Source organism: Neovison vison, chromosome 2 (assembly GCF_020171115.1).
Source record: "Neovison vison isolate M4711 chromosome 2, ASM_NN_V1, whole genome shotgun sequence".
NCBI classification, from domain to species: domain Eukaryota; kingdom Metazoa; phylum Chordata; class Mammalia; order Carnivora; family Mustelidae; genus Neogale; species Neogale vison.
The window spans coordinates 176,984,060-177,009,961 of NC_058092.1; the positions used below are offsets into that span (position 1 = coordinate 176,984,060).

At 44.3% G+C, this 25,902-nt stretch overlaps 1 protein-coding gene across 2 annotated transcripts in view; it reads left to right on the forward strand.

Annotated features, from left to right (window-relative positions):
* The window catches only part of ARID5B (AT-rich interaction domain 5B), a 177,830-nt gene that overhangs the window by 112,237 nt on the left and 39,691 nt on the right, over positions 1 to 25,902 (forward strand). The window contains exons 1-2 of one of the 2 annotated variants that reach the window (XM_044239597.1): positions 19,596 to 19,915; positions 21,301 to 21,413. In XM_044239597.1, coding sequence (XP_044095532.1) covers positions 19,912 to 19,915; positions 21,301 to 21,413 — 117 coding nt within the window. In that variant the 5' untranslated portion in view covers positions 19,596 to 19,911. Of the gene's footprint in view, positions 1 to 19,595; positions 19,916 to 21,300; positions 21,414 to 25,902 lie in introns of those variants that run through there. The other variant, XM_044239596.1, reaches the window with a different exon arrangement.

The following is a 25,902-nucleotide window of genomic DNA, read 5'->3' on the forward strand; positions in this document are numbered from 1 at the left end:
AAAATGGAACTTGATGAGATTTGCTCTAAAGATGTTGACTAATACCAATTAAACCCCTGAACATCACACACAGATTGATTACGCCTTTTTCACTTTTTTAAAGACCCAAAGATGCACCTAGTTAATAACCTGCTCCATGTCCTTAATGAAGAGCAGGCTAATTAAAAATTGTTTGCTAGCTGAAAATGAATAAATTAAGAATCAGATATTAAAACAGCCCTCCTCAGCCCACAGAAGAAGCCTAACACAGGCTGGTGTGGGGTGAAAGGAGTTATTGTGAGTCCTTTATCACCGAGCGTGATGCGTAGAAATGTAGCGCCCTGTCACGGAGATGGGGGTGTGGGGGCAGAAGGCTCTGGGAAGGGCAGGCCGCCAGGTTAGTCTCCCTCTGTGTTCCTGATACAGAAGGAAGGGGCAGGGCACAAAATGGAGTGTGTGCTTCCTCTCCTCCTCCCTCCACCTCTCCTGATCCTGCCCAATGGTCAGGCCCACCTGCCAGGAGCCCTGTGCCCACCTCCTCAAATCCCTCTGCGTGTCTCTCAAAAGCCTGTGGCATAAAGAGTCTTCAGCACAGGGATGCATGGGTCCCATGGGGTCTGGTCAGAGGACAGCAAACACACCCCCCCCCCGCCGCCATACCCCTCCCTCATGCCCGGTGCTCTGGGCAGGCGGCAGCGTGGGACTTTCTCAGTTCCTCGAACTTGCTTTCCTCTGCTCGGACTATGTCTCTGTCTTGGTATGTGTCTTTTCTGGAAGAGAAATCTGTCACCTCAAACTAGCGAACGTCTTGGGTCCTGCCGATCTCAGCTTTCCCATCATTTCCTCAGAGAGGTCTTCGCGGGCTTCCAGAAGGTGAGCCCCCTGCGATGCTCCCAGCACTGCTCCTCTTGCTTGTTGGCAGCGCCCACCCCTCCACTTTCCTGGAACTTCAGCTTTGTGAGAGTAAGGCCCAGGGAAGTCTTGGAGACCCCTGTGTCCCCGGTACGTCGCCCACATAATCCTAGGTGACCGGTGGCCTTGAAGGAATATGCCAGAACTCCCAACAAACAAGCTCGGTTCTGCTTCCCTAGAAAGCAAGGAGCGGGTCTCGTGTTTGGCCGGTGACCCCCGTGAGGCTAACGGGTGCTCCAGAAATCTTCACCTCGGAGGGTTCTTCGTGGTGGTGGTGTACAGACCTGGGCTGGGAAGGAGAGGAGTTTCCTTTCGGAGCCTGCGGGACCGGGAGAGAGAGGAACGAGCTGGGGCTTGCTTCCTTCTCGGTTTGAAGAGTTACGTAAGCGCGGACACGCCGGCTTACAGGAGGGAGCGAGCGAGCGAGCGCGTGTCAAGAGCACGCTGGTTGTCCGTGCGGTTGGCCGAGCTGCGTCTCCCCCGGAGCTCCCGCGTCTGAGGGAACCGCCTGCCCCCCAGTCGGGGCTTGGGGGCTTGGGGCGGGCCGCCCGGCCGAGGCAAGAGCGGGGCCACCAGTGACGGGAGCTCTGACCGCCCAGGGGTCCGGGTCTCAGTCCGCACTCACTCCTACGTACCAGCCTTGTGCTCCAGGGCAATTCCTTTCCCTCTCTAACCTTTAGTTTTCCCACCCTTAAATGGACATTAGTGAGGGGAGTCTGGGCGGCTCAGTGGGGGTAAGCGTCTGCCTTCACCTCAGGTCATGATCCCAGAGTTATGGGATTGAGCCCTGGGTCCGGCTCCCTGCTCAGCAGGGAACATGTTTCTCTGTCTCCCTCTGCCCCTCCCCCGCTCCTTCCATCTCTCTCTCTCTCTCTCTCTCTCTCTCTCTCGCTCCCTCGCTCGCTCACTCACTCAAATAAATAAAATCTTCAAAATAAACTGGCGTTAGTGATATGACCCACCTCAAGGGGAAGTCCACGTGAGGATTCCATGAAGTAGTGCACATCAGACTCTTAGCACAGAGTCTGTGCTAAAGCAGAACCTGGACGCTTGTTGGAGATCCACAGTATGTACCACAACTCGCCTGAGTCTATGGAGATCTGCTAGCTCTACCGGCTCTCCAGATATGCTTGTGGGACGGTTTGAGGTGGCAGTAGGGATACAGACCCCTAGGACTGACCTGTCCAGAGTATTCCAGAGCTGTGACGTTCTTGCGTCTGCTTTCGTTCTCTTCCTCCACTTCCGGCCCCCTAACGCTGACACACAAGGTGCAGCCGTGCTTGTTCCAGACGCGCCATGCCCTCTCTTCTCTCGGTGGACTCCAGAAGTTAACTCAGATGTTTTGTATCATATTTTTTATTTCATGTGATTTTTATCACTGATCAGAGTCTCTTTTTTTTTTTTTCTGTGTTTAAGCCTATTATCCCTGATATTTTTTTTCAAAATTGGCTTCATAGCAGGGGGAACCTGGGTGGCTCAATCAGCTAAGTGTCCCAGCATTTGCTTTCAGCTCAGGTCATGCTCTCAGGCTCCTGATCAAGCCCCTCCTCAGGCTCCACACTCAGCTTGGAGTCTGCTCATCCCCCTCCCTCCCCTTTTCTCCCTGCCCCACTGGCTCAAGTGCTTGTGCTCATGCTTTCTCTCTCTCTGCCCCCCCAAAATAAATAAATCTTTTTAAAAATTTGATTTCATAGGAAAGACATAATCCTTGATTGGAATTAACCAAGATGAGAATGTATGGGCAAAAAATGGTGGGAAGATGAATCTAAGACCCAGAAATAATAATAATAATAATAGTACTAGTAGTAGTAGTAGTAGTAGTAGTAATACTGCTGTTGATGCTACTTATATGCCATTCACCATGTGCCAGACATCATTCTAAACCCTGAATCATTTTCTCCATTTTACAGATGATGAAACTAAGCTACCCATGTGAACCATAGAGTGGAAAGAGTATGTAATTAGCCGAGTTTGCCCTTAGGATTCTGATGGAAAATTATTTTTCTTCCCTTAATATCCAACAAAAGAAGGAGATTCCCATTGCCATGAACTCTACCTTTGTTTAGTTTCGACGTTTGACTCAATTTATGGAAGTCTGTGTCTTTGTAGCTTGATCATGACATTGGAATGTCAAAAAAAAAGTGCAGGAAAACACACTATAAAATGAAGTCTGCATTTACTGGTAAGAAGCACAGAGCATTTGGCATCAGCGGAAAGCATAGTCTTTGATGTGGAAAATAGAAGAGATCTTGCTATTTCCATTTGGGTCGGAGAAAGAGACGATCACTATATGATAAGTTTAGTGGGTTCCAAAGCTAGATGTAATAAGTGACAAGCCACAAGTTGTCCTGCCCTGAGGATATGCAAGGATGAAATACACATGTCAGGAAAAATGTGGTCAGTGAGGAACCACACAACAGGAAAGCAGAGAATATTTAATAAGACAAGTCCCAGTTATCCTGGGAATGAGACTTGAAGAGGAGGCGATTTACATCTTTGAGTGGGGGACTGAAGAGGGATGATGGAAGAGACAGAGAGTAGGGGAGTAATTTATGGCGAATCATCTTACCCCCTGACATACAGAAGCCAGGACAGCTGCCTGAGAAGGAAATGTTTTATTTTAGGTATGGCAGTGTCCTCGGTTTTAAACAATTTTCCCCCTGTTTTTGAAAGTGTTCACACAATTAATGCCTCTTGCATGTATTCAACAATAGTTGCCTAGCAACCATCAAGAAGCATTTTTGGAGCGCAAAGGGTCTAAAAATGAATGAAGAGCGAATACAGTTCGAGTTGCAGCTGAGATGACTGTATTTCAAAGTAGATCCCCCAGGAATCAGGCCATGCATCTTTAAGAGTAATGAGATCTGGTCTGGCATCCTTGGAGGCCCACTGAAATGTCCTATTCATCTTGGACACATGGAAAGGGGGAATATGTAAAAAACAAGAGAGACCTCTAAGTGAGGCTTGATACGCTTTTCTGCCTTCAGGCAGGACTGCTTTCTACCCAATCCCATATGCATGTGGAGATAATGAAGTTGTGGGAAGCCTTAAGTAGAAGGACGACAGCACCTCTTCTGGTAACCCACTTTAGGATCTCGTAACCTTTGGACTGAGACCCCTGGGTAAAGGACACGGATTAATAGAGGAACTACCTGTTCCTGACAGGTTACTGATTTATACCATTGGCTGGGTCTCCTGATCAGATCTTATTTGAAATGAAAATCTAAATGAGCTTCCAGATGAGAGGTCACAAACTCAGGTACTCTGTGGTGTCAGCAGGGAGCTCAGGTGGAGAGGGGCCAGTGAAGCCTGTAAGAAATCGGGAACCAGTGGGTACCCAGGCTCTGTGTAAAGGAGCGGCTGCTGTTCAGCTCTCTGCTGTGGGAGTATGAGCCCAGTCCTGTCAGATCTCTCAACTCGTTAAGAAAAGCCAGACATATTGATTTTTATGTGACAATCTCATGATTTTAGATTGATGACAATGATTGACAAATACTGTACAAGCTAAATAAACTCTGGCGCCAAGCAGATTTGGTCCATGTACTAGTCTTGTCTAATAAACCCCTAATGTTATAGATGAGGAAACGGGCCTGCTATTATTCAATTCCATGAACATGTGAACTCACTAAAGTCAGGATCTGCATTACCTTTTCTGTTTTATCCCCAGCTGCACTAGCACAGGGTCAGGCTTGCGACGGCAAATGCAACAAATATTTATTGAGTAAACAAATAGTAGTTGTGAGAAACAAAACCAGGACTTGGTTTGGCCAGTAAGAAATCAGGACCTTAAATGCTTCTTCAGTGACTCTTTTTGCCTCCTAAGCGACCTTCCCTGACTTCCAGATGGATAGAATTTGCTCTTCTCTTTTGCCACATCATAGCCTTGTTTATAGAGAGATTTTATTCGTAGAAATGTTCTTATAAAAACCCAGAGGGAAAACTTTATGTGCCCTGTCTGGGTTTCAGTCTTCCCATAGATCTGTCTGTACTGGGTCAGCAATGAATATAAGGTTGCTTTTCTTCTTGGCCTACTAGTTCCATTGATTGTCTATTTATTGAGCTCCTACTGTGTGCAAAGTCCTCTGTATGGTGACTCCAAGGTAGAGGGGATTACAATGAGCCTGGGGACCTCAGAAATGTTCAACAATTCATTTAGAGAATGAAGACACTTAGCATAGTCTCTTTTTTATTTTCATTTTAATGTTTTTTGATCCTGTTTTGGCAACACTTTACTGTGTGGCAACTTTTCTTCTTCACTTTTTGTGTTGAGATTTAAAGTGGTCTAAAACATAGAATCAATTATTACTAAGACATGTTCTCCCCTTTTATTTTTTTTTTAAGATTTTATTTATTTATTTGACAGAGAGAGATCACAAATAGACAGAGAGGCAGCCGGGGAGGGGTGGGGGTGGGGGGGGAGCCAGATACAGGACTCAATCCCAGGACCCTGAGATCATGACCTGAGCAGAAGGCAGAGGCTTAAACCACTGAACCACCTGAGAGCAGGCGCCCTGTTCTCCCCTTTTAACAACATACTTAACTGCCTCTCTGTTGAAAGGCGCTGCCAGAATAGACAACAGTCAGCCTCCAAGGAAGTATACCAGGTGTTTTTGTCAACCGATCCTCTAGCTTTCATTGTACTTATTCTTTCTTGCTGGGTGCTATAGGTACTTATCTCTGTGTTGAATGTTCAGGGGTTTCCTGGGTGACCATAATTCTCCCACCAGAGGACCACTGGCCTCTTGAAATGCTTAAAGTGATATACTCTTCCCTTGTGTCTGTGCCTATAATAGTAATAATAATGGCATCCACCATTTATCAGTGTCTTCTGGGTACCAAATAATGTGCCAGGCATATTGTTTCATTTTATCTCATTCGTAGTCTTTCTCCACCATTTATAGTCTTTCAAGAGAGAGATACAATCCCATTTTGATAAATGGGCAAACTCAACCCCAGAGAGAGATGATGACTTGCCTGGAGTTGTATTGGTCGCGTGGTCCATGAAGTCAATGAACAGCTACCTGTTTTTCAAAGTCTACACCCTCTTTACGTCCTTGTGAAACTTGGGGATCCAGAACAATTTTACCACCTTCACCAGTGTTTTGGAGACGAAAGCAAAGATGTTTGGATGGCTTTTTCAGAAGCCAGCTCTAGGGGACATTTTAAACACAGTGGACGGATTTTGCATGAGACTGTGTTTAATTTCAGAACAGTGTCCTTTGCTGGCGAAGATAATCAGATGTAATGTCATCTGCAACCTCTCCGCATGCGTGATTTCATAAAACTGGTGTAGCAGTTTATTATTATAAAATTAGTATAGCATGGAACAAACCCGGGATGCAAGCCAGATGAAATAGACAATGAGTAGTTATATAAGGTTTTGGAAGCACATGTAGTAGAACACAAGCTCACTGTATTTTCTTCTCAATTGTCTGCTGTTTGTTCATGTTTCCTTTTCAACATGATTGCATCTCAGTTTAATAGCACTTGCCATCTCAGGCTTTATGGTGCCAGGCCTGACATAGTTACATCCCCTCTGTGCTAAAAATATTGCATGTATATATTCAACCACAGCCCGACATGTTTAGCTAATGGGTTACTCGGAGCTGTGCGCTTATATAATTAAGTGATGTATGTAATTTTGTGTTAACACATTTGCAATGTGTGTTTTCCTGGTGATTGCAATGCTTTATTCTGTGTAAAGTGTGACATTTTAATTCGCACTGAACAATTTCCTACCTTGATTCGCCTTGTTTTTGTGGCAGGGGATTATTTTGCAATCAAGATAAAAGCATTATTTATGAAATTTGTAGACTATCCCATTACTGGGAACTTTTAACTGAAGATCAATCTCCTATTTTATTGATCCCTTTGTTAAAAATCTTTATTGGAATTTAAATTTAATCTCTACATTATAGACCTGCCCAGACTTTTGCCTACAGGCACATTTTTTTTTAGGCAGCTTTGCAGGGATGGGGTTCCTTAAAAAGTAATTCTCGGGCAGTCTGCCGTCTTATCTCCCCAAGGGAACTTAGTTTCTCTTCGGTGTCACTGACTTTATCCCTGTTGAGTGTTCTCCAGGAGAGACAGCATCTCTGTGGGTGGGAAGGTCTTGGCAAACCAGGTCAGACCTATAGATTCACAGAGGGGGCAGATTTCTGTAGAGCATTTAAGTAACTGACAGGAGCTGGGCCTCAGAGTTACAGAGTGGGAACTAAAATGAGGATATACTCTTTCTCTTTATTGATTGACCAATGGGAAGTACTACAGACAGAAAGGTGAGCTGCCAAGGACAGCCCAGCCCCCTTGCCCTCTGCGGAGGAATTTACGTACTCCAGTGGGTTCAGAAGTTTCCGCCGTTTAATAAACATTTATTAGAATCTCACTAATGGCCAGGCAGTGCTTTCAAAGTATAGTATGGAGAGAGTCACTTGTTCAGTAAATGTTTATTGAGCACTCACTCTAACCAAGACAGAGTCTGGTGAGGAGGAGAGACCTACAATTTCAGTATGGGATGATAGGAGCTAGGATAGAAACACGCGTGATGGAGAAGCTACGGTCAGAGTGTCCCTCCTCCAGGTGAAGGTCAGGGGAATAAGGAAGCTTTTGGAGGGGGTGTGATGCCCAGCCCCAGTCCAGGATAAAAACGTAAGAGCTGAGCACCAGGGACAAAGGTGAAAAAAGAAGGATATTGTCAGAGGGAAGTCTGTGCGCATGGGGACGCCGGGGTGAAGCCGCGAGTGGTGCTAAGGCGTCTGTTATTATTGGAGGATGGCGAGGCCACTCCACAGCAAGGTCCGCAGTGGTCTGTTCTCCTGGCTCCCAGAGGTCCTGAATTCCCAAGGCCTCCCCTCATCCAAGGAGGGCCCCTTCGTTTTTCAGCACGGCCCTATGACGTCAAGCAGGTGGCAGGCGCTGAAGGCAGTGCTGGAAGGTTGCCCCACGGCGGCCCACGTACTCGCCTCCTGGTCCCGCCCATTCGGGCCTGCGCAGCTGCTCGGTGGTACACAGAAGTTTCGCCAGGAGGACCCACAGGCCGTGCGCTCCAAGTGAGCTTTCGCAGTTGTATGTTTTGGCATTTGAACACAGTGGGAATGTCCTTGTCAGCTCCCATTTGACTTTATTAATTGCAGTTCCTTGGAAAGTGTGTTTTAGTAATGTGGTCTTAGGATGACAGAGCCCGCCCTGCAGAGACCCAAGAGGAGGTATTCAGGGCCCATTGAAAAGCCATCTGCCGCCGATTGCAGTCAACACACACCCCCATGTCTCTGGCAGCTCCACCGTGGAGCTGTGTGACCGCAGGCAGAACTGCAAACTCTCTGGGCCCCCCCTTCTCTGATGCGTCAAATAAGAGTTTGGACTAGTGGGAATCTAAGGTTCTTCTTCAACTCTGGCATTTCAGCCTTTTCTAAGTTACTCAGATAAAGAATCCTACGGTCATAATCGGGGGATTCACCGGCACCTAGCCGTGATCTTTGGTTCCAAATGCCTTTGAAAAGCCAAGAACAGCTTTTCCCGCTGCATGCGTTGGAGCCATTCTCTGGCTCTGTATTTGAGGAGGGGGTCGTCTTCAAGAGCCCACCAGTCTCGATTTTCATTTTTTAAGATACGAAGGGAATCATTAAGCCTCTGAACATTCCTAGAATATATGGCAGTATGGATCCCGTAACCCGTTTTATGAGTCCTGCCGCAAGACGCTGTCACCTAGCAGCTCCGTATTGTTTCCAGGCCCCGCCCCCCACCCCCACTTCCCTCGAGGCCTGAGGCTGTGGTTAATAATGTCAAAAGAATGTTTTAAAATTGCTCTTCTGTTGATTCCAAAGTCAGAGCCCTCACGTGGCTAGAGGCCTGGGCTAGGAGTCAAATTCTAAATTTAATTCCAGCCTCTATGAACGTCTTCGGTTCTTGCCTCCTTACCATTTATCGATGTTTCAGTTTCCTCATCTGCAAAATAGGCATAAGATGCCTTGGCCCACGGAAGTGTTTGCAAACAACTCCGTTGTACCCCTGGATTAGCTTTATATCAGGGCAGAATATAATTTTCCATTCCATAATAGGAACGAAACAAAAGCCCTTTTGAGTGTGCACCTTGTGTAAACACCCCATGCTTAAATTCTGATGAATCTCAGAGGTCAGCAAATCCCCACCCCCTTCTTTATTATTTTTTTTTTTTAAGCTAAACAAGGCTAACTAGGGAATTCATTTTGGAATAAAAAGACATGAAAGAAAGGGTATTTCAGCTTGCACAATAGTACAAAGAAGAACAAGAATCATCATGTTTGCTAAAGAACTCACAGCTGTTTAATTTTATAGTAAAATTACTTTAAGAACTTTGCTAATTCAGAGACAAAACCAAACAACTATTGTTGTAAAACTGAACTTCCACGTGTGAGTGGAAAAGCCAAGGTAAGATGAATCTGCCCCTAAACTCATATTAAACTCAAATTAAAAATACAGAGCGTGTTTGTGAATGTAGGTTAGAGGAGCAGCTTTTATCTAAAGAGAAGGCACATAAAGAAGGAAATGGTGCATTTGCTGGTAATATGATGAAAAATAGTTCACGTTCTCATGTACTTTGCCCCCAGCTTTTTCTTAAGCTGCTCAGTCTGTTTTAATACCAGGTTTGTTTGCTTTTTGGGGATGGGCCTGTCAGGCAGGAAATTGTAGAAAGGCGTACAGCAGAAATTTTAAATGGTGTTTTAAAATTAAAATTAGATACCAAATGGAGTAACCAATTATTAAATTTGGAGTTCAGATTTTTATAAAATTGTCTTTTTAGAGGCTATGAATGAATTGTGTACCTACACTTAGCTCTATAAACTCCAAGTTTCCATATGTTGCCTATTGTCAAAAACAAATAAGCTGTTCCTTATTTTTTTTAAGTGATTTTCTTCCATATTAGGGAATTGTTCAGAGATTTCTTTCCTTGGTTCCTATAATTCCAAACCAGTTGGAACATCAGTCTATTTTTGGTTATGAAGGAACTTTTAAAATGTGGGCATGATTTTTTTGAAGTTTCTAAATCTCATAAAAATCAGTTTGCTACATATATCACAGTTATGGAAGTAAACATAGTGAAGTTATCATAGTCCAGAAAGACAAAGTTCAAATTTCCATATTACAGCACCCCCCCCCCCCCGCACCCTCCACCCCTGCCCCTGCCATTTCCTCCCCCTCCAATCCCACTCCGCATGGGAGGGCCACTAAATGTAAATTCTGAAACACATACAACAACATAAGGTTGTGATTTGTGACTGTGTCTGTCAAGGATGAATGTGCTTACCTGTATTTGATTAAACTCTTGTTAGTTTCTGGGTTTTTATGGTCTTCCCACCACATCACATAGATTCACCACGAGAGGGCAACCAAGAGTTGACTTTCAAGCTAACAAAGCTAGAAAGGGTTTTAATATAAGCTAAGTGTTTTCACTTGCTAAGGATTTATTTCCCCGCCTTCTGATTGCCACACATGCAGCCTCTGAGTTCCAACAAACAACGAATAATAATCCAAATAAAGTTCTTCTGAGGGGAAATCTAGACAGACTGGTGCAGACAAGAGCTTTTGCCCAAATAAGGATCCCTTTTTGGAGACCCCATGTGTTAGATAACCATCAACTGACAGTTGGTCATGAGTTAATAATGTTGGATGCTGAAATATGCATACCATGTTGCTATAAAAAAGTTTGGAGGACAAAGACAAATACTGGTAAAGGAGATATCAGAAACATAAGAGAGGTGTGCAGACTGTGTCCCTGGTTGTAGGTGGAGCCTGCCAAGTAATTTCATTTAAAAAATGTTATAAGTACTACACAGTAGAATGTGTAATATTCACTGCACAATTTGTTGGTGTTGTAGGGATTTGCTCTTAATCTCTCTGCGTGTTCCTGCCTTCAGTGCTATAGCAACTCCTGCCTTCTAAGAAAAGAAAATATTTCCTAAGCTTATTTCCATTGCTACCATTGCTGTTCTTTTATTTTTACAATGGGAGCCCTAACCGGAGGGGTGGGGGAGGGTTTCCATAAAAGAATCCAGGTGGATGTGTGGCCGTTTGATTGGCCTGTTGTATTTGGAGACCTGTTAACGTCTAGTTCTGTTTCCCTGTTGTTGCTGCCTCAGGAATCAAAAGGTGAGGGGGTGGAGGGAATAGGCTTTGATTTCGGCTACTGTGACCAGTTATTTGGGTGGCTGGGACATTGGGCCAGGTGGCCACCAAGCAGCTGCTGTCTTCTTAGAGTGACTCCCCAATGGCTTTTGGTGCTATGAATGAATAGGGAAAGAAGGTGTCTCCTCCTCTGCCCCCTAGAGTTCAACCCCTTTTGTTCTGTAGACTTTTCGGGGCTCATCGGAGTGCTTTGTCTTCAAAGAATAATCTCACTTTTCGTTTTATAGAACTGGGGTCCTTGAAGCACCTTGATAAAGACAAGAAGGCCATGCCCTTGGGTGTCTTTAGGACTGACTCTATCTGATCTCTCTGCTTACTTGCAAATGAAATCTCCAAAAAGGAAAACGCAGCCAGACCATGAATTTATTCCACAATTTACAGTTAAGAAGCTTCTATCTTCCGACCAGCCCAAATCACTCAAGGTCTATTTTCTCTTACTCAGTTTGCAAATGGCTAACATTATACCCAACCCACGCTGGTAACTGGAGAGAATAGTTAGTAAAATTAATAATTAGCCTCTTTTTCTCTCTCTCTTCTACTCTTTCCCCCCAAGTGCCCGGTCAAGGCTTAACATTTACTTTGACATCTTAGTTAAGGAAGTTAATAAAATAATATCTTCATTGGGGCCATTGAGTAACCTGGAGTCAATTATTACCAGATCTGAATTTTGCAAAGGAAACACCTCAGCTTCGGCAAAATTCTCAGATGCTAACATCGATGCATGATTACCCTTCCATATAACAGTAAATAAAATCCTAAATTTCAGTGAAACTTTGAATCATCACTTTTGCTGATGATTCTAGCTTCAGATGTTAATCTTGTTCTGTCTACACATTTTCAAGGACCTATCTGTAATCATAACATTGGATTGTTGACTAAACCAGCATCCCCCAAGAGAAAGATAATGCAAGCCACATGTAACCTCCCATTTTCTAGCAACCTCATTTTAAAAGGTAAAAAGAAAAGGCAGAATTAATTTTAATTAATCCAGTATATTCAAAATATTATTTCAATATGGAATCAACATAAAATGTTATTAATGAGATATTTTACATTTTATATCTTGTCCTGGAAATCCTGTATGTGTTTTATGCTTAGGGTACATCTCCGTTTTGGACCCGACATATTTCAAGTGCTCATTAGCCCCACGTGGCTAGTGGTGACCACGTGAGACAGAGCAGCTCTAAAAGTCATAGAAACGTTTTATCTTACACCAAAAAAAAAATGGGAGGAAGTTCTAACCTCTTCTGTGTATTCTTTTTGTTCATCTGATGGTTATCTGTCCACATTTCTCCACAATGTGCATACACTCCTTCCCCCTACCCGAGCACTCTGGCTCGCCCTGCCTCTTCCTCACAACCCAGACCCTTGCTCTTCTCATTCTGGACCCTCGCTCTACTCCGCTTAGACACATTTTCGAGTATTGTGGCTCGTAGGTAGCCACAAACAAATGAAGTTCAGAGCTCATGCTCGTGGCTCACGGAAGGGAAAAGGGCTGGGAGGGCTTTACCTGAGCAGAGAAAAATGTCTGGGAGCCTCAAACAAACGAGAATAGTCATCTATTCACTTTTAAGTAAGGGACTTATCCAACTTCTTCAATTTCTCTTTCTGAAAGGTAGAAAGCCATCGAGTGTGAAAAATCCCTTTTAAGTACAAATTCCTCCTGGGATCTCTTAAAAAAGAGATTGGAAGCTTATTACTTATTGGATGACCTTTTACTTTTTCTTATGTGTATGTGTTTGAAAACTGAAATGTCTCTCATAACATATTAGTCCAAGTCTGTGAGAAGTTAAATACCTCCATGTTAATACACACACACACTCATGGACACACACACACACAAATGTCTCTTTTACTTATTTCCAAGTAGGGAATGTTTTCTTTAGAGATGTAGCAAATCAATTATCCTCATGTTGAAAATGGAATATCTCATTTCCAAACCTGGAGAAATGACTGAACAAGAATGTTCTGTTTATATGAGTCTAAAAACTGTTCTGATATTTGCTGCTCCTTGCAAGGCTAGTCAGCCCCCAAAAATGTAACTTTCACTTCTGTGCTGTCATGTTCAATTGTAACACCACAGAACATATCAATCATAGACTAGAATGAGCAGGATTTTTTATTGTAACAAAAAGGAAAAGAGAGACAAAACCCCTTTCTGTTTAAGAGGTCCTATCTTTATAAACTTCATAAATTAGAGACATCAAAATATCTTTAAAAAACATTTTCAGACTGGATCCTTAAAATAACCTAAATTTAAAAAAAACACACAAAAACAAGTATCTTAAATTAATATTCTATTCTTATTCCAGACAGTCATACTAAGAGAGACTAAATCTGTGTTTATTGAAGAGTTTTCAAAAAATGGAAACATAAGTTATTTCAGAATCTTAAGAAATACCCAGTAAACATGCAAACCATGCACTTAATCTAATTGTTAATAGCTTTCATGCAGTTTGTTTGTTTGTTTGTTTGTTTTCCCTCCATGTCCAGTACGATCAAGAGTGGAGCCCGAGCACCAGGGCCTGGAAATGGATCCTGGGTACGGGGCATCCAGGGAGAAGAATAGCAGGAGAGATGAGCTGCTGGGGAGAAGGTTGAGCCCCTTCGGCGTTTTGTTTTTAATTTTTTAAAAGATTTTCTTTATTTATTTGATAGAGATCAAAAGTGCTCAGAGAAGCAGGCAGAGACAGAGGGAGAAACAGGTTCCCCGCTGAGCAGTGAGCCCGATGCCGGGCTCGATCCCAGGACCCTGGGATAACGACCTGAGCTGAAGGCAGAGGCTTTAACCCACTGAGCCACCCAGTGGCATTTTTAGAGACCATTTTTGGTTTTGCCGGGTTTGCAGCTTCATGACAAGACCTTGCGGCTGGCGAGGGAAATCTGACCCTTTGTGTAGAGCGGTAACACCGGGACCAAACTGCCACCAGAATGTACTCTGTGCACCAAGCTGTGTCCTCAGGTGTCCACTCGGCCCTGATGTTTCTTCACAGAATTGTAAAATTTGGACTTCCATCAGCTTCTGATGCCGTGGTGCATGCAGACACCTCATCACCTCAAAGACAAATGAGCACTTGTGAAAGAGCTGTGGGCCGCCACCTCGGTGCCTTTCACGGGTCCTTAAGGGGACCCTTCCCTGAGAATGGGGCCCGTGGCGGATACTGTGAGGGGCCAGAGCAAATCAAAGGGAAGCTGAGGGTTTGACAGGTCGGGCATGGATTTCAATCTCCTTCCCTATTTCCAGAATCAGTCTCCTGAAAACCTAGAAGCCTTCTCTCCTCACTCTACACCCAGATTTAGCTCCCAGATTTTCCCCTTATTCCGTAAGTGGTAGTGGAAAGTGTCTCTAATCCCCTACGTCTTTGCCAGAGCCCTTGTAGACAAGCCTGTTATACACTTCTAGAACATTTCTGCATTCCTTTGGAATTCACTACATTGTTTCAGAATAATATATAGATAACATTTGGTCATTTAAATTTCTCTCCCTCCTCGAGACACAGAGGGGAAATCAAGATAGAAATCTGCCTGTCACTGCTGGTAAAACCTGACTGAAAAGGAGGTTTGCTTGTGTTTTAATGGCAAGAACGCGTGGAGTCACATGCTTTCAAACCAATTAGCAATACAGATGAGCTAGCAAATCGAGTTCCATTTATAGGGTGGGGGAAGGGGAGAAGTCAAATAATCTGTGTTTTTAAGTGTTTCTGAGAAATGAAGACCTCCGGGGCAGAGAGAAGGCGGATCAGGAAATAGCTATGCAAATCACATGCCTATGAAATTACTAAAACTTTGATCAGGGGCATTAACGATTGCTCCAGCATTCACAAGTATGAAACAAAGAGTGAGTAAGACTGGGCATGTTTTGGAAGGGATTACAAGAGTGTTGACTTACGTGGTTTGCTGAGCAGTCAATGAAGTCCGAGGCTGTTTTGGACTTCAGCTGCCCAGGCAGTCCAGGTATGACAAACGTACTAAGACATTCCACTCTCATTAGTGACTTGTGGGGATCTCAGCGAAGCTGACAAACAGCCAAAGTGGCAGGACCTCGTGTGAAGCCTGCTTCCTTTCTTTTTTGCCCCCTGCCCTCCTTCTAACAAACACAACTGCTCACCCCTCACAGGAGGTGGAAGGGGCCCTGGGTTCTGAGAGAGGGTCGTTCAGTGGAAATGCTAAATCGTGGTTATGGGCCCAGTGGTCCAAACAGCGCCAGGGATGGCTGGAGCCAATGCAGACGTGGACACTTGCAGCAGCCACGACATCCAGGTTGGCAGTGTGATGGGCCCTCTGGGGCACACGCAGCGGTCATCGCTCAGGGCAGCGGAAAGTAAGGGCATTTTGAGGGCGGCTCCTGCCTCAGTTCACGCCTCTGAACTATTCTCTTTCATGCCTTGGTTTAAGAAAAAAAAAAAAACAAAACCCTGGAAAAGGGAACTGTCAGAACAGTTGTGGAAAATGATAACAGTCTTGCAGTGGGTTTTGTTTGCTGTTTGTCTTACCTCTCGCCTCTTGCAGTCAAGACATCCTTAAGGTGGGACCATCCCACAAGATGGAGTCAGGCACGTCAATAGCCCCAAGGGCTCGTGTCTCAGACAACATGGTTGCTTCCCAGACATTCCTGTTGGGTGTAGAAGGTTGTTTATGGGAAAACAGAATACAAGTAAATTTGGAAATTGTTAACTCTGTGTGTCATGAATGCTCTGCGCATTCAGGGAAAGATTCAACCAGTTAACAGACTTTGAGGAGCACCAGCAGCTGCCACCGCTTCCTGGCATCATTCTCTTAGGTGTGGAGCAGTTAGTAAAGGGAATCTAGCTGTGGATTTGAAGTGAACGTTTCAGGGAATCATTTATGAATTTTTAAACTAAAAATGTTGGCTTTAAGTTAAAGCCAAAATGAGGGCTGAGATCTTCTGTTTTTCTTTTCTTTTTTCCCAAGTATTTGAAAACTGAAATTCTGTAAGAGATTATCTGTGAAATGCCTTTCTTTTATTACACCCATAAATTTCAGGAGTGGCTTTGATCAAGCCTTCTGCCATGCATGGTTTCTAAATCTTTTACTCATACATTAATAACTTTAAAAACACTCATCCTATTTTTGTTGTAGTGAAAGAGGAAGTTTCTAAATAGTCAAAAGGGAAACATTGAAAATAGAACACAGTAAATGATAACTAAATTAGGGTATTTTTTTTTCCAGCAAGAGCAATGCTCCATGCTGAAACTTGCCAGAGTATTTTAAGATTATTGTCTATAAAGCAAATATACCAGAGAATTGAGATGCTCAGAGGAAAGGCATTACAGAAATGCAAAGTATTATCAGTGATACATACTATACATGGAACAATGTTTGTCAGTCCCTAATACATCAGTCAGAGGAGTTTAGTTTTCTGGCTTGTGTTTAGTATTTAAAACACACACACACACACACACACACACACACACAACTTGCAAATCAAGTGAGCTAACGCTCTGCCAACTTCCTCTAGATATTCACCCTAGGGGTCAAACTCTTAGGAAAATGATGCCTGGTTTTCCATCCCCCTAACTGCAGTCCCCACCAACAAGCAAGTCCTATCTCTAAGAGGGAGCTCGCAAAGAATTTCTCGAGAGAATATGAAGCTGCTTTGGCAACAAAATGCTCTCTGCAAAATGAGAAGAAAGAGTTGTTAACTGATGAGTCAATCCCGCTTTTATAGCAGTTTATCTTCGTGGTATTTCCAAGAGCATAAATGTTATAAAAAAAGAGAGACGGTCATGACAGGAAGAACACAGTAGAAAAAAACAGGAACATTTAAGCCAAAAGCAATTTACTTTGCCAGTAACTGGTTACATTTCCTTTGTTTTATTATTATTATTTCAAGAGTTGGGGTTGAGCTGAAAGTTTCCCACACCTGGCGCTGCCCTGACACGTAACTTGTCAGAACCCATAGTGAAGTGAACATATAAAAGAATGCCTGGAAATTCTGAGCTTCTAGACGCGTTAAGAAAACAAACAAACCCCAAAACCTTGTTTTGCTATGTTGTCTTAAAAAAAATGTTCTTTTTTATTAATATTTGACGGAGTTAAGAAGAGGAAAAAACAAAACATGCGGGTCAGATGTCAGAGGCGCCCGGAGCACCGGCGGTCGCCAGTGCTCCTGGGATCAACACCAATGGAAATAGTAGTGACTTCACAAAGGCGCGTACTTGTTGATTTCATGACGCTGAGTAAGAAGAACAGATGGGCAGTTGGAGAGGAAAGATTTTTTAAAAACCACAGAGATCTTTCACTGTTCAGGCAGAAGAGTCGGGGGCCTCCTGCAAAGGGGGGATGTGGATGGCTCTCTCAGTGTTATAGACCTGTGCGGCATTAGTGGAAGCCTTTCACCTACCGCTGAGTCAGGTCGGCGGGGACCCTGCTCCACGCCAAGCCTGTAAGATGCCGTTGGCTGCCAGAGATGGGCCCTAGCCCCCATGTGCTATGTGGTATTTGGGTGTTTTTGTTTGGGGAAAGCTCCCTGGTGACTACCAGCCCATATTAACCATATAGCTGTCTCATTATTGGACAGAATGAATGCCTCTGTCTGTTAGAAGTTCCTTAAAACAGGGACTCCGGATAAAATCCAGTGGCCTGGGTTGGACTCCTTCTGCTACCTGTAACCAGCTGCAAGACCTAAGACAAGTAATTTCTTCTGTGTCTCAGTTTTCTGGTCTGGAAAATGGGGATAATAATCTCCCCTTCCTGCTGGTTTGCTGCGAGTTTTAGATGAGTTATTATAGGCTAAGGGCTGACTGGCACAGAGAAAGTGCTCAGTAAAGAGCAGCTATTCTTACGGTTTGTGTGTAGTATTGAAAACATTCATGTGAAGAGCATTGACTGAACACCGTGAGTAAGCCTGGCCAGAGCTGGGCTGTGGATTATATACACATGTGAAAGTCACCGTGCATTTATGGCTTCTCACTATTTATTTATTTATTTAGTTACTTACTTACTTACTTACTTACTTATTTATTTTGTAGTGGGACTGACTAGAGCCAGTTGTGCTCTCAACAACTTTACTGCTAGCTCCCCACACTCCTGACCACCACCACACCATAAAGCATTTGTTTTCACTCGCCTGCCTAGCAAATGATTTGTTCTCTTGACTCTATGAGGAAAAAAAAAAAAAAAAGTAGCCTGGAGTAACCAGAACTTTTACTCCCCCCAAATAGCCAGACCCTCAATTCCAAAGCTTCCCCTGGGGTCTTATAGATCCCAGAGGTTTCAGAATATATTATGGGTCCCCCTCCCCCAGTCCTGCCTGCTCCATCCTCCCTGGGACTTTGAACATTTGGTCTTTGGGGCACTGGGGCCTTGGGGACAAGATCACAGCCCTTCCAAGATGCCAGACACAGACCTCAGGAACCAAGGGCCTTGGGTTTTCTGTCTCAATTCACGGAGCAAACTTGCAAGTCTCTGGGTTACATTCCCAGAGCTCAAGTGTAAATAGTGTGAAGGGAATGCAGTTTTACAGGTGCCTAGTACGACAGGTACACACATGGCCAGGGTGGTGGGTTTGGCTCGTGAAAACTTGAAGGAGGTACCTGTGGGCATCTTTAGTTCCATCCGTCACTTTTTCATTCACCAAGTTGATACTAGTAATGCTGTCTCCTGGGTGTGTGCTGGGCAGGTGACAGAAGAATCCACATGGTCCTGCCCTTCAGGACTCTCCAACCGAGGCTAAAATAACCCCTAAACCACAGCTAAAATGCCACCAATACAGTGGTAACTTCCAGAAGAGAAAGCCAGACAAGGAGGGGAGAAGGGAAAGAAGCGAGGTCTGTGAGTTTGAGGCTTGAGCGATCGGTGGGATTTGCCTAGCCTACCTGCAGTGTCAGCGACTTGCCTCATTAGGAACAAAAGGCTTTTTCTCTTGATCAGATCCCATTTAGAGTTAAATTTGTGTGAGCAGAATATTAGGTGCTAGCCTGTTCTAAATTTATGATTCTCAGAATTTGCTGGGGAAGGGCATGTGCTTCTCTGGGTTCTGAAAACAGCTCAAAGAATGGAGAAAATAGACCCAATTTGAGGATGACCTATTGTCAGTTCCCGGAACCTCTGCCTGTATTTAAAACAGCCTGTTCAGTACAAGTTCTATCTAAAAGGCCTTTGGGATTTGAAAGCTTTCTGGAAAGAGATGCTTTTAGGTTTAAGTGGGTTTTTTGCCAAAATGTGAGGAAGGAGAGATCGCAGTTAACAAGTCTGAGAACAGAGGCGATCCTGTTTTGTTTCTTTTCGTGAAATGTCTCAGACCTACCCCGCGTTCTGCTCCCTTTCTGTCAGCTCTTTCTGCTGGGCTATTATTTTGATAAGGGACATGAAAGGACATCCTCCCCTCACGCTCATTAAAGTCTTAGCACTTGGGTCCGTTGTGGAAACACTTCTGTGCCACACAGAGTCTCTCGAACCAAAATAGTCCACGCCCTGGCTCGGGGCTGAGGCTGGTTCATGGAAGGTGGTGGCAGGAGGCTGGGACAGGGGAGCAGGAGGTCAGGATCCACAGAACAGGCCCGATGAAATCACCAGCCCCGTGCAGGGCGGGGGAGAGAGCAGAGCCCTCCCTGCCCGTCTGGCAACTCCGGCAAAGTCCTCAGAGCGCATCCCACACACTCCGTGCTAGTCACTGCTGTGTGTTTACATGAGTAATGGAGCTGCGGGGGGAGGGGAGTTGTAAGCAGAGCGCGGAGCCTGGCAGCTCGCATTCGCAATCACATTCGCCTTGGGAGGGAAGCTGACAGCCACACCAAGTCAAATTGAGACTTCCAGGGACGTGGCCGGGAAGCGGTCGGTCACATGCTGTAGCTTTCAGGAGCGCAGACATCCTCAGACAGATGTTTGTCGACTGGAATGGGTAATCGCGACTTTCTCTTTGCTTTGATTTTTGTCTGGGAGTTGGTTTCCTCGTGATAATTCCAGGCTGGCTTTGGGGGATGGACTTCTGGACACTCGTCTGCCAGGGGTTGGGGGGTGGGGAGGAGAGGACAGGGGGTTTGGGAGGGGGAGCCTGAGCCCCACAAGCCACTTTTTAAACTTTTGTCCAACTGGAAAGGCAGCGCCGCTTTCCCGAGGTTTCCCCAGCAGCAGAGCTGTTATGCACAGTAGAAAAATCGAAGGAGCGGGACTTGTTCTGTGAGTGAGAGGAGTACAGTATCAGATGTTCCAAAATGCCTGGTTCACTGTGTGATGTCAGGAAGATGAACAGCAATTAAAAGCGTCCCGAGTTGTTCGGAATTGGCACTGTTGTCATCCTACCTTAAAGCAATTAAAAAATGTGGGTGTCTCGAAAAGGCTGGAAGAACACGGCTTGGGGTGTAATTCATTTGTTTGGAACTGTTCAAGAGCTTCTAGGTTAGTGCTTGTTTTAATTTTGCTCAGCTTGGGTGACTGATGGAGCTCGGTGTGAAAGCTGATGCCGGACACTCGGAGCACTAGATAAACAGCCACTCACTCTCTTTTTGCTGCTTTCTGTGTGGATCATAAAGGGATTCGAGCTCAGCATCAAGGATGAACTAGAACTTTGATTTTGCATCTTGTCTGTGGCTTTAAAAAAGTATACCCTTCACGGAATCAGGCCAACCCCAGTGTGATCTTTGCAAGTTATTTTAAATAACCCTCTAGATCGTCATAAAAACTCCACTGGAAGGGAAAAGAAAGCATGCTGATTTGAATGTAGGTGCCAGATTTGCTAAGATCTGAGACACGCTGGTCACAATATTATTATGAATACGTGTAATTTGTATCCTATCCACTTGTATGGACCACAGTTTCAGAAAACGCTCGTGTCTCCACTTTTGAGGACAGAGGTTTTCGAACGCTGCATTACTAGGAGACCGTAATGGGCTGGCAAGTCACCTAGGTTTCTGAGAACGAGATACAAAACAAAAAGAATCATCTGGGAGCCTGGCTTAGGGTTATCCTTCAGCTCAACATGTTTCTTTTCTAACAATAGGGAAGTTCCTTAGTATTGTCCTTGGGAGCTGATAGCTTTGTTTCATGTACGCTAATCAGACAGGTGAGAGTGTGCTAGGTTAGCTTTGGGAAGCGTGTACAGAACCGTAGAGTCTACTAAGAGGCAAGCCTTCAGAGAAGGGAGCATAACGTGAGGGTAGGCTTGCACACATGCGTGCCCTCCGAACAGGTTAGAGGGCACCTCTCTATTAAACATGCTTGATCTCTCTTCATAAGGAAACCCATGCCAGTGAAAATGTACATGAGTTGTTCTTCGTTTGTTTTCAGCGCCAAATCTTAAAGGCAGACCACGCAAAAAGAAGCCATGCCCACAGAGAAGAGATTCTTTCAGTGGTGTTAAAGATTCCAACAACAACTCTGATGGCAAGGCTGTGGCCAAGGTATGATCGTTCACTTCCTGCTCTCTGTTTGGCTATATCTTTTTTTTTTTTTTTTTCTTTTTTCCCTTTTTCTCTTTATCTCTCTGCTCTGGTGTCTTGGTGGCAGTTTTCAATTCAGAATCTGGCTTTGGTATTCACAGCTCTCTGGGTCTGTTCCCGCCACCTCCCCTCCCCTGGGTGGCTGAGGGAGGGGGGAGCGTAGGCATTTTTGATTAGTCAACAGAAAGACTTCCCACCTCCCAGTCTGGCCTGTTGGGTAAAGGACAGATGATTAAGCGCCCACGTCACTGAAGCTGAGATTCATAGAAGGTGACACAATGACATAGTTTACTCTGCTTGTATCAAAAATAGACCAAGCTGAACCATCCTCTTTCTGAACGTGTTCATCTAAATATGTTGCAGAGATTAACAGAGGATGAAATTAGAAATGGCTAGAATTGCGTTTTTTAGTTCTGTTTTTCCAAAGTCACCTCTAATTTATCGTAGACTAAAACTGAAGATGTTTACCTGTATGGAAAAAAACAGTTACATGGATACAGGTACCCGTATATGCAATTGTATCTCCTGAAAAATCTCTATTAACACAGAATGAAAATCCAAATTCTAAACTATTTCTCAGGGCCCAGGCCCATTTTGCCCAAGCATTCCTCGGAGTCCTGAAAGTGAACGCCCAAGGTATTTAGCGCCATGAAGGGTGAAGGGTCACTTCATGTTTTTAGACTTCTCTTTTTTACTTTTGTGGGGTTAGTCAGATGTGCACGGTTCTGCTTACCAGGTGTTTGCGCTTAGATGTTGATTCTGTGCCAAAGGTAGCAATAACCCCTTTAGGACCCAAATTAAAGACCAGATTTCAACTGATCCTAGGTTTCCACATCCAAGGACTAAACTTAACGAAAATGGGAACATTTTCACTAGTGGTGAATTTGGAAGATTCTGATGTAGGAAAATAAGACTTTGGTTCTGTGTTGGCAGTCTGCTGTTACTCTGCCCTGTATATCACTCCTCTTCCCAGTGTAATGAAGCCAACCCTAGACAGCCACAGTTTATAAATCTTATTTTTAGCGGATGATTCTTTTATCAGGAAGTGCTGAGGACTTTTTGGTTAGGATTTCTTCGAGCTTCCAAGAATGCAAAGGGTTAAGAAGAGATCAGCCAGTAGAAATGTGTATTTTCTGGCTACACACCCATCTGTCTTTCCCTAAAGTTATTTTTGTCCTGCTCTTTTGACCTTCTGCAAATGAGTGCACAAGGGTACCAAGAATGACATTTTCTAGTAATTTGGACATCTCAGCCCTAGAACTACCTATCAGCTTGCATGGCCTCGAAGGAAGTCAGCAGGAACAGTTTATTCCCTGTGATGTGGTTTGCAAGATACTGTAGGATGGAGTGAGAAAGTTTTAGGATCTTAGCCTTCAACCGAGCTTGCCCTGCTGATATCTTAGGTTGGCCCCGTGCCCCATACCTCCAAGGTGACATCATGTGTTTACCCCAGTATGTTTGTACCTGAGCCCAACAGGATGAATGAAGCTCCTTCCCATGTCATCTGGGATGCCTCTGGGAATCTTACAAAACTCATACAAATTCATCTGAAAGACCAGCACCTCCAATATTTCTCACCAAGGAAGGCTGCCCAACACTCACAGTAGAACCCACAAAACTGAAGAGAACAGGAACCTGTTCTGTATTTCATGTTCACTGGATTCTTAGGCAGGATCGTAGTCAAACCTGGGTTTTCTAGGAGACCCTCTCTCCCTACCCCCATCAACGCTGCCGTTCAGAATCTTCACAAGGAGGTTCATCATCCTTCCATCGTTGGTTTCAGTGGTGAGCGGATGAGGCATCAGCCCCTGGGCATTGGTCTAAACACCCAGCTCTTCTCAAAGTCTTGGATTACAGTTCTGCCTTAGTCACTTCCAACAGGTCTGGCAAGACCACTTCAACTAAAAGAAAGAGACTAGTAGGCATGGAGTATGGTGGGCTTGTGTGTTGACCCCAGCACACGGAGGAGAAGTCTCTACAAAATGAGCAGGCCACCTCTGGGACCAGGACAAGCACTAGAAAGGCATTTATGTCTTAAAGAGGTCTTTTCTCTTGAAACACTGTCATAGAGATTACAAGCCTGAGACCATCGGATCACTTGCTGAACTGGAAGCAATATTTCAAGTGACAGTTGGGCTTTATGACCAACACCTGTGTGACTGTGTTTTGCAAAAGTGTCTCAAACAGACTATTTCTAACCATGGATACATACCAGCTCCACAGAACAAAGCTCTCTAGACTGAGAACCTCCTAGGTTTGTGGTCTGCATGGCTGGAAGAGCAGTTCGAGTAATTTGCCTGTCAAGAGGTTGTACTCTTTCAATGAAAATGTAAAACCCAGCTTTGCCAGACTCCCTTTTTCAAGGGATGGAGGATGTCATGGCTTTCCAAAGACAGCAAAAGTCACATGGGAAAGAGGCTACCAGTTCTCTGAAGATGTCTTGAAAGTGTCCAACCAAATCCTGCGGTTTCCCTGGGACCATCTTATGGCAGCTGATGTGGGCCCAAGCCCATTCATATGGTGATCTGTACAAGAAAAATCTCAGTCCAGTCCTCTAACGGGAAGCCCCCACAGATAGAGGGCAAATGATTTTTCACATTCTGTAGGCACTTTTGAAAGGCCAGAAATATATTACAGGTGCTTTATACTCAAAAAGGAACAAAAAGAGGGAAACCATGGTGTGCCATATGTTCTTTCCCTTAAATCACAAATATCCCTTTGATATTTCACAAATGTGATACTTTCATTATTTTCACTATGTTTCCTCCAGTTCCTCAGAACCACTCCCAGGAATTATCCTTCGTGCTTCACTGGAGGGAAGATGAGGGTCTCCTAGCAAGTTAATGACCACATCAAAATTAGACTGTCGCTTCTTCTTTCTTGCTGGTTCATCACATCTTGCTGCCCCCATTGAGGCTGGATTAGTTATAACTCAGTCCAGTGAAGGGATGTGGTTAATATCAAATAGGTGGTGGTTCACTGAAAACATTAAATGTGGATTCTTTAATTAGCACTTCCTCAATCACTTTAGAAACCCCAAAGCTCTTAGTGAATTAAACAAGTAGAAGGTGTTCAGGTTGGGAAAAACAGATCTAGGAATTAACTGTCACCATCCAAAGGTTGGGCATTCTCAAGATCAACATGAAGACCACCTCCTGTTTTTAAAATTGCAGGAGATTAAAATGTTAACTGAAAAAGAGAATATTTGGGGTAAATGTGAAAATACGTAGAAAGGAAGTTGGCCAGGTCCTACCCAGAAATAGAGTAATAGCCTAAAGGGCTCCTTTATGTTAACTCAAGAAATGTATGGAGCTAGCGGGAGAAAGGAAACCACTGCTCACTTCTTACAAGGCATCTGCTTGTCCCCAACCCCGAGCCTTAAAGAGGAGAAACCTGCTGGCTCACCCATCCAGGTTCAAGATGGAGTTCAGTAGGTGGTAGCCTGGCTTGCCCAGGAGACTTCTCTACAAAGGAGGGAGTCTGAATGACTTTGGACCTGGTTTGTGCACCTTGTCCATGCTGTCCTTCTATTTCTGGATGCTTTTGCACAGTTTGAGGCAGAAGGTTAGGCAGCCTTCTAGACCTTAAGGGAAGGCTCATACTTCCTTAACAGTGGTGCTTCTGACCTCATAATATAAATAATGGCCCATGATCGCTGCAAGTTTAAGACTCAGGCTGTTTTATATGCAAATCTTGTATCTGCTCCTGTTTGTGCAAAACCAGGATTTGGAGTGAGGCCCACCTGAGTCCAAAGCCAGAGTTCTGACCCCATGAGCCAACTACAAAATACATAACCTCGCCGAGCTTCATTTTCCTCAACTATAAACTGGAGATAGAGGCCTCCCTCTGATGATTTTTGTGAACATTTGGTGGACTATAGGAAGTCCACAGCACTGTATCCAGCTCACTGCTGGGCCTCAGTTGATACTGGTTTCCTTCCCTTTGCTCAATATACAATAGAAGGAATGGAGCCCTCCTATGCTTTGGAAACCACCTAGTTTTATCTTGTATTCCTCATTTGATAGATCACGTTTCTAAGGTTTTGTAATGCCTAGTGATAAGATATGCTTTTAATTGGAAGTGTATTTTGACTCTGGATTTCATTTTTTTATGAGTGTCAGTAAATTATGGTGTTGATTACCGCAAGAATGAGACCACCTGGGTTCAGATCCCAAGCTCACTGCATACTAACTTGGACATGATCTTGTGGCTGTCATTCATCCCCTCTGTGCCTCAGTTCCCTCATCTCTCACGCAAGAATAATCACGTGCCTTGCTAGGGTTGCAGACATAAAATGAGATAATACCTTTAAAAATGCTTAGAACAGAGCCTGGCTACATCGTAAGCACTCACAAAAGGCCAGGGCAATGCAGATTAAAACTGGAATGATTTTCTGATTTCAAAAGTCATTAAATTAGAGATTTCATCAGAACTTGAGACTCAGTCTAAA